Source organism: Cetorhinus maximus, unplaced genomic scaffold (assembly GCF_964194155.1).
Source record: "Cetorhinus maximus unplaced genomic scaffold, sCetMax3.hap1.1 HAP1_SCAFFOLD_3962, whole genome shotgun sequence".
Classification (NCBI taxonomy): domain Eukaryota; kingdom Metazoa; phylum Chordata; class Chondrichthyes; order Lamniformes; family Cetorhinidae; genus Cetorhinus; species Cetorhinus maximus.
The window spans coordinates 1-19134 of record NW_027599867.1 but is presented as its reverse complement, the minus strand read 5'-3'; the positions used below and the strand labels follow the sequence as shown (position 1 = coordinate 19134).

At 55.5% G+C, this 19134-nt stretch overlaps 1 protein-coding gene across 1 annotated transcript; it reads left to right on the top strand.

The window, feature by feature from the left end:
* Positions 1–465: 465 nt before the first annotated feature.
* Positions 466–14722, top strand: LOC144678290 (calcium/calmodulin-dependent protein kinase type 1-like; the record flags this gene model as incomplete). The annotated part of the gene is made up of 8 exons (XM_078538125.1): positions 466–597; positions 4061–4135; positions 5624–5762; positions 6910–7036; positions 11191–11266; positions 11983–12095; positions 12790–12868; positions 14635–14722. Coding segments are annotated over 8 exons (829 nt in total), but the record flags the coding sequence as incomplete, so codon positions are not given.
* Positions 14723–19134: the final 4412 nt, after the last annotated feature.

The following is a 19134-nucleotide window of genomic DNA, read 5'->3' as shown; positions in this document are numbered from 1 at the left end:
ACCCTTTGTGTGTAGGGGCCTTTCCTCATTTCACTCCTGAAGGGTCTGCCTCTCCTTTCCAGACTCTGCCCCCTCGTCCCAGACTCACCACCCACTGGACCAGCAGGACACGGGGTCTTTCTCTATCAGTTCCCCTGAATTCCTCAAAAACTTCGATCGAATCACCCCCCCGGAACCTTCTAAGTCCCAGGGAACACAGCCCCAGTTTGTGTTTAATCTCTCCTCGGGATTTAACACTCGGGATCGTTCCGGGAAACCTACCCTCACCTCCCTCCGAGGCTGACATACCCTTCCCTGAGGAGTGGGGGCCCCAGGACCGCTCCGCAGTAACACCAGGTCCAATCAGGATTGCGTCGGCCTTCCCCCCCCCCCAACCCCATTCGATTTTTTCTATGTAAACCGTCACGCTGCAGTTGCGGCGCCCCTTTAAACGCTGCTCCCTCCCCCCTGCCTTTCCCGCCGCAGGGGCGCCTTCTCCGAAGTCATGCTGGCCGAGGACCGCCAGTCCAAGCGGCTGGTCGCCCTGAAGTGCATCGCCAAGGACGTCCGGCCGGGCAAGGAAGCCGTCGTGAAGAATGAGATCGCGGTGCAGTGCAAGTGAGTCGAGGGGGGGGGAGGAAGCCAAGAGCGGGTGGGCATCTGTCCGCTGCCAAGTCAGAAAGAGGCTCCATTTTGTTGCCCGTCCCTAATTGCCCTCAAACTGGGCGTCCTTGCAGGCCCACAGGGGCTCTGGGCCTAGGGCCCAGTTGTAGGCCTGGCCGGGTAAAGGTGGCACATTCCCTTCCCTAAAGGGGCATGAGGGATCTAGTTGGGCTTTTATAAGCGACATTCGAATGAGCCGGAGGGGTTTTCAGTGATATTCGATGATAGGGACACGGCCGCCGTGTCCGAGGCTTTGAATTCCCGATTTTTCATTCCAATAGCGGCCGGGGTGGGATTTGAACCCGTGACCCCAGAGCCTGGGCTTCGGGATTGCTAGTCCAGTGACATTGCCACTCCGGCACCTTCTCCCCCTAAACAGAGGGTGAGGGTGTGGAAGGGGGATCTAGTTGGTAGTCATAGAGTGAGATAATCCTAATCCTAACCCTAATTCCAACCCTAATCCTAACCCTAACAGCTCCCTCAGCGCTGACCCTCCGACAGTGCGGCGCTCCCTCGGCGCTGACCCTCCCACAGTGCGGCGCTCCCTCAGCGCTGACCCTCCGACAGTGCGGCGCTCCCTCAGCACTGACCCTCCGACAGTGCAGCGCTCCCTCATTACTGACCCTCCCACAGTGCGGAGCTCCCTCAGTACTGACCCTCCCACAGTGCGGCGCTCCCTCAGTACTGACCCTCCGACAGTGCGGTGCTCCCTCAGTACTGACCCTCCGACAGTGCGGTGCTCCCTCAGTACTGACCCTCCGACAGTGCGGCGCTCCCTCAGCACTGACCCTCCGACAGTGCGGCGCTCCCTCAGCACTGACCCTCCGACAGTGCGGCGCTGACCCTCCCACAGTGCGGCGCTCCCTCAGCACTGACCCTCCGACAGTGCGGCGCTCCCTCAGCACTGACCCTCCGACAGTGCGGCGCTCCCTCAGCACTGACCCTCCGACAGTGCGGCGCTCCCTCAGCACTGACCCTCCGACAGTGCGGCGCTGACCCTCCCACAGTGCGGCGCTCCCTCAGCACTGACCCTCCGACAGTGCGGTGCTCCCTCAGCACTGACCCTCCGACAGTGCGGCTCTCCCTCAGCACTGACCCTCCGACAGTGCGGCACTCCCTCAGCACTGACCCTCCAACAGTGCGGCGCTCCCTCAGCACTGACCCTCCGACAGCGCGGCACTCCCTCGGCACTGGCACCGGTGGGAGTGTTGGGCCTGGATTATGAGGCTGGGGTCTCTGGAGCGGGGTCTGAAACCCAGGATCGTGGGATTCAGGAAGATCAGAGTGAGATCCATTGAATTAAGTCCAACCTTGATTCCAATTCCCTCCGAGATTAACAATTAACGTGGGGGGGAAACACAAAAATTGTGGCAAGGTTGTTCTCACTGGTTTTTATCTGGTGAATGAATTGGGGATTAAAAATAGATGATTGACTCTTTTGGAGATTAAATAGAGTGCAGATGAAAAGAATTCCAGTCAGGTTTGACATTGCAGTTGCCGTGGTTACCAAGTAAATCATTTATATAATAAAACGTGCTTAAAAGCATGCAGAAATATCTCGCTTAGATTTCCCTGACACAAATTCCGTAACCCTTTTCGTGCCAGGCTAAGGCTTTTCCTTTTTCGCACTTTCGCAGGCCTGGCGTTGCCTGGCAACCGGCAATTAGGCCTGACGTTGCCTGGCAACCGGCGGTGAGGCCTGACGTCGCTACCGGCGAGTCGGCCTCACGAATGTCTGGCCACCGGCGAGCGGGCCTGACGTTGCCCGGCAACCGGCGAGTAGGCCCGAGGTTGCCAAATGACCTGCAAGTAGGCCTCATGCTGCCTGGCGACCAGTGAGTGGGCCGGACTTCGCCTGGCAGCCGGCAAGTAGGCCTGACGTTGCTTGGCGACCAGCGAGTGGGCCAGATGTTGCCGAGCACCCGGCGGGTAGGCCTCACGAATGCCTGGCACCCGGCGGGTAGGCCTCACGAATGCCTGCCCAGAATGAAAAAACAGTAAAAATTGAGAAATAAGAATACTGGTCTGAACTGGTCTTGTATAACTTAAAATGGAACACCAGTAAAAACTGGGAAATAAGAGTACTGGTCCGAACTGTTTGTTCCTTCTGGGTGGTGATTGGCAGGTAGGCTTCACACTGTCTGGTGACTGGCAACTAGGCCTCATGCTGCCTGGTGACTAGGCCTCACGCTGCCTGGTGACCGGTGAGTAGGCCTCATGCTGCCTGGTGACTGGCAACTAGGCCTCATGTTGCCTGGTGACCGGTGAGTAGGCCTCATGCTGCCTGGTGACTGGCAACTAGGCCTCATGCTGCCTGGTGACCGGTGAGTAGGCCTCATGCTGCCTGGTGACCGACAACAAGGCCTCATGCTGCCTGGTGACTAGGCTTCTTGCTGCCTGGTGACTGGTGAGTAGGCCTCATGCTGCCTGGTGACCGACAACAAGGCCTCATGCTGCCTGGTGACTAGGCTTCTTGCTGCCTGGTGACCGGTGAGTAGGCCTCATGCTGCCTGGTGACCGACGACAAGGCCTCATGCTGCCTGGTGACTAGGCTTCTTGCTGCCTGGTGACCGGTGAGTAGGCCTCATGATGCCTGGTGACCGGCAAGTAGGCCTCATGCTGCCTGGTGACCGGTGAGTAGTCCTCATGCTGCCTGGTGACCGGCAAGTAGGCCTCATGCTGCCTGGTGCCCAGTGACTAGGCCTCACGCTGCCTTGTGACAGATGACATGGCCTCACGCTGCCTGGTGACCGGTTTAATAGGTCTCATGCTGCCTGGTGACTGGCAAGTAGGCCTCATGCTGCCTGGTGCCCAGTGACTAGGCCTCATGCTGCCTTGTGACAGATGACATGGCCTCACTCTGCCCGGTGACTGGCAAATAGGCCTTATGCTGCCTGGTGACCAGCAAGTAGGCCACACGCTGCTTGGTGACTGACAATTAGGCCTCATGCTGCCTGGTGACCAGTGACTAGGCCTCATGCTGCTTGGTGTCCAGCAAGTAGGCCTCATGCTGCCTCGTAGCCAGCAACTCGGTGTCACGCTGCCTGGTGACCGGTGACTAGGCCTCACGTTGCCTGGTAACCAGCGACTAGGCCTCACACTGCCTGGCAACTGGAGACTAGGCCTCACACTGCCTGGTGACCGGTGAGTAGGCCTCACACTGCCTGGTGACCAGTGAGTAGACCTCACGGTGTCTGGCGACTAGGCCTCACGCTGCCTGGTGACTGGCGACTAGGCCTCACGCTGCCTGGTGACCGGTGAGAAGGCCTCATGCTGCCTGGTGACCGGCAAGTAGGCCTCACGCTCCCTGGTGAATGACAAGTAGACAAGGATGGTCAGATGTATGGATTCCCAAGGACCTACTTAGTCTCCATATTGTGTAGAAAGAACACAGAGGAAACATCTTTTTCTTTTTCAGAATCAAACATGAGAATATCGTCTCTCTTCAAAAGGTGTACGAAAGTCCCAGCCACCTGTACCTGGTCATGGAACTGTGAGTAACCCAGCCACATATGGGGTGCACACCAGGGACAAAGAGAGAAGGGGAGAGAGAGAGAGGGTAAGACAGGGAGAGAGAGAGAAACAGATATACAGGGAGAGAGAGACAGTGAGAGAGAGACTGGGAGAGAGAGAGAGAGAGTCAGAGAGAGAGAGAGAGAGGGAGAGACTGGGAGAAAGAGAGAGACACACAGAGATAGAGAGACAGCGAGTGAGATAGAGGCAGAGAGAGGGGGAGAGAGAGAAAAACGGCCGAGAGAGAGAGAGGAAGAAAGACTGAGAGAAAGACAGGAATAGAGAGACCGGGAGAGAGAGACAGGAGAGAAAGAAACAGAGAGAGAGAGAGAGAGAGAGAGACAGGGAGAGAGAAACAGAGAGAGAGAGACAGAGAGAGAGAGAGAGACAGAGAGAGAGAGAGAGACAGAGAGAGAGAGACAAAGAGAGAGAGAGAGACAGAGAGAGAGAGACAGAGAGACAGAGAGAGAGAGACAGAGAGAGAGAGAGAGAGAAACAAGGACAACATCGAGGAGATATTAGGGATAAGTGACCAAAAGCTCGGCCAAAGAGGTCAGTTTTTAAGGAGCGTCTTGAAGGAGGAGGAAGAGAGAGAGAGAGAGGGAGGGAGAGAGGTGGAGAGGTTGAGGGAGGGAATTCCAGAGCTCAGGGCCCCCCAGGCAGCTGAAGGCACGGCCGCCAATGGCGGAGCGATGGGAATCGGGGGATGCTCGAGAGGCCGGAATTGGAGGAGCGCAGAGATCTCGGAGGGTTGTAGGAGGTTACAGAGATAGGGAGGGTTGTAGGAGCTGGAGGAGGTTACAGAGATAGGGAGGGTTGTAGGGGCTGGAGGAGGTTACAGAGATGGGGAGGGTTGTAGGGGCTGGAGGAGGTTACAGAGATAGGGAGGGTTGTAGGGGCTGGAGGAGGTTACAGAGATAGGGAGGGTTGTAGGGGCTGGAGGAGGTTACAGAGATAGGGAGGGTGGTAGGGGCTGGAGGAGGTTACAGAGATAGGGAGGACTGTAGGGGCTGGAGGAGGTTACAGAGATAGGGAGGGTTGTAGGGGCTGGAGGAGGTTACAGAGATAGGGAGGGTTGTAGGGGCTGGAGGAGGTTACAGAGATAGGGAGCAGTGTAGGGGCTGGAGGAGGTGACAGAGATAGAGGGCATGGAGCGATTTGAACAGGAGGATGAGAATTTTAAAATGGGGGTGTTGCCGGACTGTGTGAGTCAGTGAGTGAGAGAGGAGAGATGATGGGTTCACGGGACAGAGAGAGGGAGAGAGAGAAATAGAAGATGAGACAAATATGGAGAAAGATATAGAGATGGAGACAGAGGAGGTGGGAGGAAGGGAGACAGAGAGTTGGTGCGGGGGCAAAAAGAGAGAGAGAAAGAGAGGGAGAGAGAGAGACAGGGGTGGAGCGGGCCAGTCTGAAGTTATACTGCTCAATGCGAGTGCACACTCTTAGGGCTGCCCCTTGTCCACAGGGTGTCGGGCGGTGAGTTGTTTGACCGCATCATTGAGCGCGGTTTTTACACAGAAAGAGATGCTAGCAAACTCATCCAGCAGATCCTAGACGCAGTCAACTATCTTCACCAGCTGGGCATCGTCCACAGGGACCTAAAGGTAGGCACTGCGGGGTGGCGCGAGGGGTCTGCGGCTGGTCGGTGGGGGCAGGGGGCGTCTGACAGCCTTTGCTTTTGAGCTTAGCGGGGAGGGAATGTTCTGGGCTTTCTCCTGTTGAGGGCGATACCTCCCCCATCTCCGACAAGAGAGAATCGAACCATCGCCCCCTTGACGTTCAATGGGCATTACCATCACTGAATCCCCCACTGTGAACATCCTGGGGGTTACCATGGACCAGAAACTGAACTGGACCCAGCTAGATAAATACTGTGGTTACAAGAGCAGGTCAGAGGCTGGGAATCCTGCGGAGAGTAACTCACCTCCTGACTCCCCCAAAGCCTGTCCACCATCTACAAGGCACAAGTCAGGAGTGTGATGGGATACTCCCCACTTGCCTGGATGAGTGCAGCTCCCACAACACTCGAGAAGCTCGACACCGTCCAGGACAAAGCAGCCCCCCCCGCTCGATTGGCACCCCATCCACAAACATTCACTCCCTCCACCACCACCGACGCACAGGGGCAGCAGTGTGTGTACCATCTACAAGATGCACTGCAGCAACTCGCCAAGGCTCCTTCGACAGCGCCGCCCAAACCCACCACCTCTACCACCTAGAAGGACAAGGGCAGCAGACACATGGGGAACACCACCACCTGCAAGTTCCCCCTCCGAGCCCCACACACACCATCCCGACTTGGAAATATATCGGCCGTTCCTTCGCTGTCGCTGGGTCAAAATCCTGGAACTCCCTCCCTAACAGCGCCGTGGGTGTACCTACACCACACGGACAAAGCCCTGGAACTCCCTCCCTAACAGCACGGTGGGTGTACCTACACCACACGGGGCCTGCAGCGGCTCAAGGAGGTGGCTCACCCCCCACCTTCTCGAGGGGGGCAAGTAGGGATGGGGGCGACAAATGCTGGGCCCGGCCAGCGACCCCCACATGAAGAGAAAAGCTGAACGGCCAGAAGGAGGGCTGGCGTTTGAGAGCCGCGACTCTGAGGGGTTCAGGGGTCCTACCCTAGCGCCTCTCTGAGCGGAGCGGCTGACGGAGTGGGGAATGTGGGGAAACGGGTGGTGGGTGGTGGGGGTGGGGGGTGGCCGTTGAGGGGAGCGCTTGATTTAACGATCGCCCGTTGCTCCTCAGCCGGAGAATCTCCTGTACGCGTCGCCCTTCGACGACTCGAAAATCATGATCAGCGACTTCGGACTGTCCAAGATCGAAGAAACAGGGAGGCTGTTGTCGACGTCCTGTGGGACACCTGGTTACGTGGGTATAAGGGCTGTCCTCCTCACACTTGCACCGCTGAGTCAAAGTCTTCCCATTCGATGCGAAAGGTGGCCAAAATCCCCCGCTATCTTAAGAAAAAAAGATAGAACGTGCAAGGCTAAGGGGCAGCACAATAGGACTCGGTAGAGAGCCAGCACAGAATCGATGGTGTCCACCTTCCCTGTCGAGATTCTGCGATCCCCTGTGGCGCCATTCTTCACTTAACCCTTCCTTGCTCCGGGCTTTTGAGGCCCTTTGGGAGTTTCAGGCCCCGTTGGCCTTTGGAGGCCAAGAAAAGGACCCCGCCGCCCTCTCTCTCTCTCTCTCTCTCAGGCCCGTCCACAAAACTGCCCGTCCCAGGAGAAAATAAAACGAAATCTCACTTTTTGACCACGTACGGGGCAGGGAAACACCGACATTTCCTCGCCGCCCCCTCCACACAGGTTTAACCAGGCCCACAGGCCCGTTTTGCGAGCGCAGGCCGTGCTGGGTTGCCATGGTTACCGGCTGCCCATCGGAGGCCGAACTGCAGCGGGTTACAGGCCAGTGTACACCTGAGTGTACGTGTGTTTTTAAAAATACGGCAAGGGTTTCTACCTCTGCCACCCTTTCAGCCATTGGTCTTCCAGACCCTGACCGCCCTCTGGGTGGAAAGCGTTACTCTTCACCGCTCCCCTTGGACCTTCCACCAGTTGCTTTAAATCTATCCCGCCGGCGATTGACCTCGCTGCACAGGGAAATGGGGCCTCCCTATCCACTCGACCCGGGGCCCTCATCGAGGGAAAGTAGGCCATTCGGCCCCTCGAGCCTGCTCCGCCATTCAATGTGATCATGGACGATCCTCTATCTCAACGCCGTACTCCTGCTCTCTCCCCGTACCCCTTGATGCCTTTAGAATCTAGAAGTCTACCTATTCCCTTCTTAACTATATTCAGCGACTTGGCCTCCTGTGGTAGAGAATTCCACAGGTTCACCACCCTCTGAGTGAACAAGTTTCTCCTCATCTCAGTCCTAAATGGTCCACCCCACATCCTGAGATGGTGACCCCTTGTTCTAGACCCTCCCAGCCCAGAGGAGACATCATCCCTGCATCCAAGTCTGCCCATCCCTGTCAGAATTTTATACGTTTCAGTGAGATCCCCTCTCTCCTAAACTCCAGGGAATACAGGGCCTAGTTGGCCCAATCTCTCCTCATACGACAATCCTGCCATCCCAGGGATCAGTCTGGTGAACCTTCCCTGCACTCCCTCTGTGGCAAGTACATCCTTTCTTAGGTAAGGGGACCAAAACTGCACACAATACTCCAGGTGTGGTCTCACCAAGGCCCCTGTCCAGCTGCAGTAAGACATCCTTGCTCCTGTACCCAAGTCCTCTCGCCATGAAGGCCAACATACCATTTGCCTTCTTAGCTGCCTGCTTGCTTTCAGTGATCGGACACCCAGGTCCCTTTGTACATCAACATTTCCCAATCTATCGCCCTTTAAATAACACTCTGTCTTTCTGCTTTTCCTACCAAAGTGGATAACTTCACACTTACCCACGTTAGGCTGTGTCTGCCATGTTATCACTCAACCTCTGTCTAAGGCTTCAATTAACACCCTCCCCACCGCTCGCATTCCCGCCAAATTTCGTGTCATCGGCAAACTTGGAAATATCACCTTTGGCTCCCTCATCCAAATCATCGACCTATACTACGAATAGCTGGGGCACTCATCGTTTTATAAACCTCAATTAAAATTTCCCCCTCCCCTCCCCACCCCCTCAGAACGAGGAGGAGAGGCCCTATTATAGCCCCTCTGCTATCTCACCTATGAGATTCACCAGTCTTGGCAACAGCCTCTCTTAATCCAACCCTCTCCTTCCTGTAATGTTGTATCCAAGAATACAAAATAGGATCAGGAAGAGGCCACTCAGCCTTTATTTATCTACACTGGTCTCCTAAAGGGAGGATGTCAATGCATTGGAAGCCGTTCAGAGAAGGTTTACCGGACTAAGACCAGGAATGGGCGGGTTGTCTCATGAGGGAAGGTTGGACAGGTTAGGCTTGTATCCGCTGGAGTTTAGAAGAGTGAGAGGCGACTTGATTGAAACCTTTAGGATCCTGAGGGGTCTTGGACAGGGTGGATGTGGAGAGGACGTTTCCTCTTGTGGGAGAATCTAGAACGAGGGGGTCACCGTTTAAACATAAGGGGGTCGCCCATTGAAGACGGAGACGAGGAGAAATGTTTTCTCTCCGAGGGTCGAGAGTTTGTGGAACTCTCTCCCTCCAAAGGCGGTGGGAGCAGAGCCTTTGAATATTTTTAAGGCCGAGGTGGATGGATTCTTGATTAACAAGGGGGGGGTGAAAGGTTATCGGGGGTGGGCGGGAATGTGGGGTCGAGATTACAATCAGATCGGCCATGATCTTATTGAATGGGGGTAGCAGGTTCAAGGGGCTGAGTGGCCTCCTCTTGCTTCTTGCAGGAGGAGGTCACACAAACTGGATTAGTTTTAAGACGGAGATTCTTGTGAGGAGGGGAATTAAAGGTGGTTGGGGGCAGATGGGAACACAAATAGAGCAGCCATGATCCTATTGAGTGGTGGAGCAGGCTTGAGGGGCTGAATGGCCTCCTCTTGCTCCATATGTTTGTATGGCTGATCCGATTGTGGTCTCAACTCCACTTTCCTGTCCGTCTCCCCACCCCCGCCATAACCCTCGACTCCCCTCGTCGACCAGAAATCTGTCTCACTCGGCCTTGAATATATTCAGTGACCCGACCCCCACTGCTCTCTGGGGGGGGAGAGAATTCCGCAGACTGACCACCCTCTGAGAGAAGAAATTTCTCCTCGTCTCCGTCTTCAATGGGAGACCCCTCATTCTGACGGCAGTGGGATTAGTTTGGGGATTGATACTGGGCTATGAGGAGAGAGCGGGACAGTGGGATTAGTTTGGGGATTGATACAGGGATATGGGGAGAGAGCGGGGCAGTGGGATTAGTTTGGGGATTGATACAGGGCTATGGGGAGAGAGTGGGGCAGTGGGATTAGTTTGGGGATTGATACAGGGATATGGGGAGAGAGCGGGACAGTGGGATTAGTTTGGGGATTGATACAGGGATATGGGGAGAGAGCGGGGCAGTGGGATTACTTTGGGGATTGATACAGGGCTATGGGGAGAGAGTGGGGCAGTGGGATTAGTTTGGGATTGATACAGGGCTATGGGGAGAGAGCGGGGCAGTGGGATTAGTTTGGGGATTGATACAGGGCTATGGGGAGAGAGTGGGGCAGTGGGATTAGTTTGGGGATTGATACAGGGATATGGGGAGAGAGCGGGACAGTGGGATTAGTTTGGGGATTGATACAGGGATATGGGGAGAGAGCGGGGCAGTGGGATTAGTTTGGGGATTGATACAGGGATATGGGGAGAGAGTGGGGCAGTGGGATTAGTTTGGGGATTGATACAGGGATATGGGGAGAGAGCGGGACAGTGGGATTAGTTTGGGGATTGATACAGGGATATGGGGAGAGAGCGGGGCAGTGGGATTAGTTTGGGGATTGATACAGGGATATGGGGAGAGAGCGGGACAGTGGGATTAGTTTGGGGATTGATACAGGGCTATGGGGAGAGAGCGGGGCAGTGGGATTAGTTTGGGGGTTGATACAGGGATATGGGGAGAGAGCGGGGCAGTGGGATTAGTTTGGGGATTGATACAGGGCTACGGGGAGAGAGCGGGGCAGTGGGATTAGTTTGGGGATTGATACAGGGATATGGGGAGAGAGCGGGACAGTGGGATTAGTTTGGGGATTGATACAGGGCTACGGGGAGAGAGCGGGGCAGTGGGATTAGTTTGGGGATTGATACAGGGCTACGGGGAGAGAGCGGGGCAGTGGGATTAGTTTGGGGATTGATACAGGGCTATGGGGAGAGAGCGGGGCAGTGGGATTAGGCCCCTGGCAGTTGAAGGCATGGATGGTGGAGCCAAGGAAATCGGTGAGTGCTCAAGAGGCCAGAATTGGAAACTTTCCTGGGCTTTGTGCATTGTAGGTGTTGCAGCAAGTTCCAGGCCTAGGGAGGGAGGGATACAGAGAAAGACATTCACCAAAACCAGTTGTGACGGAAGCTGTTCTGCAAGTTTTCTAGAAGTTTCTCTCATTTGGACCGTATCTTTACCCCGTCAGCTCCTGAGGTCCTGGAACAGAAACTGTATGGAAAATCTGTGGACTGCTGGTCAATCGGAATCATATCATACATCCTGTGAGTACCTGGGCGATCGGGAACTGGGACCGGGAGGTGGAACTGTCCTCTTGTCGAACTGTGGGAGGGTCAGTGCTGAGGGAGCGCCGCACTGTCGAAGGGTCAGCGCCGAGGGAGCGCCGCACTGTCGGAGGGTCAGCGCTGAGGGAGGGCCGCACTGTCGGAGGGTCAGTGCTGAGGGAGCGCCGCACTGTCGGAGGGTCAGCGCTGAGGGAGCGCCGCACTGTCGGAGGGTCAGCGCTGAGGGAGCGCCGCACTGTCGGAGGGTCAGCGGTGAGGGAGCACCGCACTGTCGGAGGGTCAGTGCTGAGGGAGCGCCGCACTGTCGGAGGGTCAGTGCTGAGGGAGCGCCGCACTGTCGGAGGGTCAGCGCTGAGGGAGCGCCGCACTGTCGGAGGGTCAGTGCTGAGGGAGCGCCGCACTGTCGGAGGGTCAGCGCTGAGGGAGCGCCGCACTGTCGGAGGGTCAGCGGTGAGGGAGCACCGCACTGTGGGAGGGTCAGTGCTGAGGGAGCGCCACACTGTCGGAGGGTCAGTGCTGAGGGGCATTGCTAGGCGGAAGGGTGGGTAACGTGTCCCATATATAACGACTGTGACCACATTTCAGAAAGAAAAGCACTCCCATCGGCCGTGAGGCTCTTTCGGATGTCCTGGGGTGGAGAAAGGTGTCTGGTAAACTCTCCATCTTTCATTCCTTCTCCCCGACCCTGTGTCCAGGTTGTGCGGTTACCCACCGTTCTACCATGAGAATGACTCGGAGCTCTTCAAGCAGATCCTGAAGGCTGAGTTCGAGTTCGACTCCCCGTACTGGGACGACATCTCCGAGTCAGGTAGGGTACCCCTCGAGGGTTTCAGGTGCCGGAGGGTGGGGTGGGTGGGGTGCGAGGTGGGAAGTTGGGGTGGGGGTGGGGGGGCGGATGTGGGTAGTGGTGGGGGGGACTCCCCAAAGGCCTTTCCTCCCTCCACCCCGAGTATTGGAGGGGGGAAACGATGTGTGTGCTATTCGACTGTGGGAGGCACGCGGCCGATCCCGATCCCCAGGCGTGGCCAAGGGAACGGGGTTACGGTGCTCTGACTGATTCCCCCTTCTTCAACCCGCCTGCCCCACCCCACCCCGGGGGGGGTGGTGGGGGGCACTCCGATCAGGGAGAACTCTCCCCTGCACCCCCTCTTCCAGTGATGCCCGACGCAGCCGAACGCCGCGAGGCGGGCAGAAACCGGGACCTCGCTTGGGGTGGGGTGGGGTGGGGGGGGGGGTGAGGGTGAGGCGCCAGGAACGTTTCCCCCTTTCCAACGCAAACTACAATGACGAGTTTACTTGCCCCTCCCCAGCCTTGAGATGCCCCTTGTGAAGGGCAGTGGCCCCGAGGGGACGGTCAAGTTAAGAGGGTACGTGTCCCAGTGGGGAAGAAAATAACGGCACCCCCTCTAGGTAGTGGAGGTCACACTGCAAGGGAGAACGATGCCCTGAGGTGTGAACGTTGACCAGACCATATCTCAATATGTGTTCCGTTCGGTCCCCAGCAAAAGACTTCATCCGGCATCTGTTGGTGAGGGAGACCGACAAGAGGTACACCTGTGAGGAGGCACTAAAACACCCCTGGTAAGTGCAGAAACATGCACGTGCTCCACTGCCTTTTGCCCCCGCACACTCATGCTCACCCTCGCCTCAGATAGAGAAGATCGTGGGTCTGAGTCCCCGGTCCAGAGACTCATGCCCTGCAACGTGATACATCCCCGGGGACAGGATTAGCGAGCGCGACACAGTCAGAGGGTCAGTGCTGAGGGAGCGCCACACTGTCGGAGGGTCAGTGCTGAGGGAGCGCCGCACTGTTGGAGGGACAGTGCTGAGGGAGCGCCGCACTGTGGGAGGGTCAGTGCTGAGGGAGCACCGCACTGTCGGAGGGTCAGCGCTGAGGGAGCGCCGCACTGTCGGAGGGACAGTGCTGAGGGAGCGCCGCACTGTGGGAGGGTCAGTGCTGAGGGAGTGCCGCACAGTCGGAGGGTCAGTGCTGAGGGAGCGCCGCACTGTCGGAGGGACAGTGCTGAGGGAGCGCCGCACTGTGGGAGGGTCAGTGCTGAGGGAGCACCGCACTGTCGGAGGGTCAGCGCGGAGGGAGCGCCGCACTGTCGGAGGGTCAGTGCTGAGGGAGTGCCGCACTATGGGAGGGTCAGTGCTGAGGGAGCGCCGCAATGTCGGAGGGTCAGTGCTGAGGGAGCGCCGCACTGTCGGAGGGTCAGTGCCGAGGGAGCGCCGCACTGTCGGAGGGTCGGTGCTGAGGGAGCGCCGCACTGTCGGAGGGGCAGTGCTGAGGGAGCACCGCACTGTCGGAGGGTCAGTGCTGAGGGAGCACCGCACTGTCGGAGGGTCAGTGCTGAGGGAGCGCCGCACTGTCGGAGGGTCAGTGCTGAGGGAGTGCCGCACTATGGGAGGGTCAGTGCTGAGGGAGCGCCGCAATGTCGGAGGGTCAGTGCTGAGGGAGCGCCGCACTGTCGGAGGGTCAGTGCCGAGGGAGCGCCGCACTGTCGGAGGGTCGGTGCTGAGGGAGCGCCGCACTTTCGGAGGGGCAGTGCTGAGGGAGCGCCGCACTGTCGGAGGGTCAGTGCTGAGGGAGCGCCGCACTGTCGGAGGGTCAGCGCTGAGGGAGCGCCGCACTGTCAGAGGGTCAGCGCTGAGGGAGCGCCGCACTGTCGGAGGGTCAGCGCTGAGGGAGCGCCGCACTGTCGGAGGGTCAGCGTAGAGGGAGCGTCGCACTGTCGGAGGGTCAGCGCTGAGGGAGCGCCGCACTGTCGGAGGGTCAGCGCTGAGGGAGCGCCGCACTGTCGGAGGGTCAGCGCTGAGGGAGCACCGCACTGTCGGAGCTGCCATCACGCGGGCTGAGACATTAAAACCCCAGGCCTCCCTCTGCCCTCTCAGGCGGACGCTAAAGATCCCACGGCCAGTATTGGCCGAAGGGCAGCCGGTGGGGGGTGGTGGAGAGGGGAGGGTGGGGTGTTCTGCCCCGTCTGCTGGGGCTAAAGTTTATCCAGTGACGGACAATCATGAAAGTAAAACAAATGGACTGGGTCCTGATCACGTTGGCTGCTGGTGGGATCTTGCTGTGCGTGATTTGGCTGCTGCGCTTCTAACATGACAAGAGTGACCACACTTGTGGAGTGGGATGGGGGGTGCGTCAGTCTTGACCCCCACCGACGCTGACTCCAATGGGGCAGGGAGGCTGGCTGATGTTTGACCAGCGCCTCTCCCAGTCAGGGGAAGCAGGGGTGGGGGGCAAGTGGAGCCCTTCCTGCCCCAACGTCCATCGCTCAGACACCCGGCTCCGGTCCAGGCTGCGAGTCGTACTCTGACCTTCGGCCTTTGACCCGCAGGATCGTTGGCGACACGGCCTTGGACAAGAACATTCACGAATCCTTCAGTGAACAATTCAGGAAAAAGTACGCCAAGATGCAATGGAAGGTGAGGGACAGATTTTACACTGTACCCCACACCCCTCACTGTAACACTCTGATATACCCCACACCCCTCACTGTAACACTCTGATATACCCCACACCCCTCACTGTAACACTCTGATATACCCCACACCCCTCACTGTAACACTCTGATATACCCCACACCCCTCACTGTAACACTCTGATATACCCCACACCCCTCACTGTAACACTCTGATATACCCCACACCCCTCGCTGTAACACTCTGATATACCCCACACCCCTCACTGTAACACTCTGATATATCCCACACCCCTCACTGTAACACTCTGATATACCCCACACCCCTCACTGTAACACTCTGATATACCCCACACCCCTCACTGTAACACTGATATATCCCACACCCCTCACTGTAACACTCTGATATACCCCACACCCCTCACTGTAACACTCTGATATACCCCACACCCCTCACTGTAACACTCTGATATACCCCACACCCCTCACTGTAACACTCTGATATACCCCACACCCCTCACTGTAACACTCTGATATACCCCACACCCCTCACTGTAACACTCTGATATACCCCACACCCCTCACTGTAACACTCTGATATACCCCACACCCCTCACTGTAACACTCTGATATACCCCACACCCCTCACTGTAACACTCTGATATATCTCACGCCACTCACTGTAACACTCTGATATATTCCACACCCCTCACTGTAACACTCTGATATACCCCACACCCCTCACTGTAACACTCTGATATACCCCACACCCCTCACTGTAACACTGATATATCCCACACCCCTCACTGTAACACTCTGATATACCCCACACCCCTCACTGTAACACTGATATATCCCACACCCCTCACTGTAACACTCTGATATACCCCACACCCCTCACTGTAACACTCTGATATACCCCACACCCCTCACTGTAACACTGATATATCCCACACCCCTCACTGTAACACTCTGATATACCCCACAACCCTCACTGTAACACTCTGGTATACCCCACACCCCTCACTGCAACACTCTGATATACCCCACACCCCTCACTGTAACACTGATATATCCCACACCCCTCACTGTAACACTCTGATATACCCCACACCCCTCACTGTAACACTCTGGTATACCCCACACCCCTCACTGTAACACTGATATATCCCACACCCCTCACTGTAACACTCTGATATACCCCACACCCCTCACTGTAACACACTGCTTTACCCCACACCCCTCACTGTAATACTCTGATATATCCCACACCCCTCACTGTAACACTCTGATATACCCCGCACCCCTCACCGTAACACTCTGATATACCTCACACCCCTCACTGTAACACTCTGATATACCCCACACCCCTCACTGTAACACTCTGATATACCCCACACCGCTCACTGTAACACTGATATACCCCGCACCCCTCACTGTAACACTCTGATATATCCCACACACCTCACCGTAACACTCTGATATACCCCGCACCCATCACTGAAACACTCTGATATATCCCACACCCCTCACTGTAACACTCTAATATACCCCACACCCCTCACTGTAACACTCTGATATACCCCACACCCCTCACTGTAACACTCTGATATACCCCACACCCCTCACTGTAACACTCTGATATACCCCGCACCCCTCACTGTAACACTCTGATATACCCCGCACCCCTCACTGTAACACTCTGATATACCCCACACCCCTCACTGTAACACTCTGATATACCCCACACCCCTCAGTGTAACACTCTGATATACCCCACACCCCTCACTGTAACACTCTGGTATACCCCACACCCCTCACTGTAACACTCTGATATACCCCACACCCCTCAGTGTAACACTCTGATATACCCCAACCCCTCACTGTAACACTGTGATATACTCCACACCCCACAGTGTAACACTCTGATATATCCCACACCCCTCAATGTAACACTCTGATATACCCCACACCCCTCACTGTAACACTCTGATATACCCCACACCCCTCACTGTAACACTCTGATATATCCCACACCCCTCACTGTAACAGTCTGATATATCCCACACCCCTCACTGTAACACTCTGATGTACCCCTCACCCCTCACTGTAACACTCTGATATATCCCACACCCCTCACTGTAACACTCAGATATACCCCACACCCCTCACTGTAACACTCTGATATACCCCACACCCCTCACTGTAACACTCTAATTACCCCACAACCCTCACTGTACACTCTGATATACCCCACACCCCTCACTGTAACACTGTGATATACCCCACACCCCTCACTGTAACATTCTGATATACCCCACACCCCTCACTGTAACATTCTGATATACCCCACACCCCTCACTGTAACACTCTGACATACCCCACACCCCTCACTGTAACACTCTAATATATCACACACCCCTCACTGTAAAACTCTGATATACCCCACACGACTCACTGTAACACTCTGATATACCCCACACCCCTCACTTTAACACTCTAATTACCCCACACCCCTCACTGTAACACTCTGATATACCACACACCCCTCACTGTACACTCTGATATACACACACCCCTCACTGTAACATTCTGATATACCCCACACCCCTCACTGTAACACTCTGATATACCCCACACCCCTCACTGTAACACTCTGATATACCCCACACCCCTCACTGTAACACTCTGATATATACCACACCCCTCACTGTAACACTCTGATACACCCCACACCCCTCACTGTAACACACTGATATACCCCTCACCCCTCACTGTAACACTCTGATATACCCCACACCCCTCACTGTAACACTCTGATATATACCACACCCCTCACTGTAACACTCTGATATATACCACACCCCTCACTGTAACACTCTGATATATCCCACACCCCTCAGTGTAACACTCTGATATACCCCACCCCTCACTGTAACACTCTGATATAGCCCACAACCCTCACTGTAACACTCTGATATACCCCACACCCCTCACTGTAACACTCTGATATACCCCACACCCACTACTGTAACACTCTGATATACCCCACACCCCTCACTGTAACACTCTGATATATCCCACTACCCTTACTGTAACACTGATATACCCCACACCCCTCACTGTAACAATCTGATATACCCGACACCCCTCACAGTAACACTCTGATATATCCCACACCCCTCACTGTAACACTCTAATTACCCCACACCCCTCACTGTAACACTCTGATATACCCCACACCCCTCACTGTAACACTCTGATATACCCCACACCCCTCACTGTAACACTCTGATATATACCACACCCCTCACTGTAACACTCTGATATATACCACACCCCTCACTGTAACACTCTGATATATCCCACACCCCTCAGTGTAACACTCTGATATACCCCACCCCTCACTGTAACACTCTGATATAGCCCACAACCCTCACTGTAACACTCTGATATACCCCACACCCCTCACTGTAACACTCTGATATACCCCACACCCACTACTGTAACACTCTGATATACCCCACACCCCTCACTGTAACACTCTGATATATCCCACTACCCTTACTGTAACACTGATATACCCCACACCCCTCACTGTAACAATCTGATATACCCGACACCCCTCACAGTAACACTCTGATATATCCCACACCCCTCACTGTAACACTCTAATTACCCCACACCCCTCACTGTAACACTCTGATATACCCCACACCCCTCACTGTAACACTCTGATATACCCGACACCCCTCACTGTAACACTCTGATATACCCCACACCCCTCACTATAACACTCTGATATATACCACACCCCTCACTGTAACACTCTGATATATCCCACACCCCTCAGTGAAACACTCTGATATACCACACATCCCTCAATGTAACACTCTGATATACCCCACACCCCTCACTGTAACACTATGAAATACCCCACAACCCTCACTGTAACACTCTGATATATCCCACATCCTCATTGTAACACTCTGATATACCCCACACCCCTCACTGTAACACTCTGATATACCTCACAACCCTCACTGTAACACTCTGATATACCCCACACCCCTCACTGTAACACTCTGATATACCCCATACGCCTCACTGTAACACTCTGATATATCCCACACCCCTCACTGTAACACTCTGATATACCTCACACCCCTCACTGTAACACTCTGATATACCCCACACCCCTCACTGTGACACTGATATACCCCACACCCCTCACTGTAACACTCTTTATACGCCACACCCCTCACTGTAATAATCTGATATGCTCCACACCCCTCAATGTAACACTCTGTTATACCCCGCAACCCTCACTGTAACATTCTGATATTCCCCACATCCATCGCTGTAACACTCTGATATGCCCCACTACCCTCACTGTAACACTCTGATATACCTAAC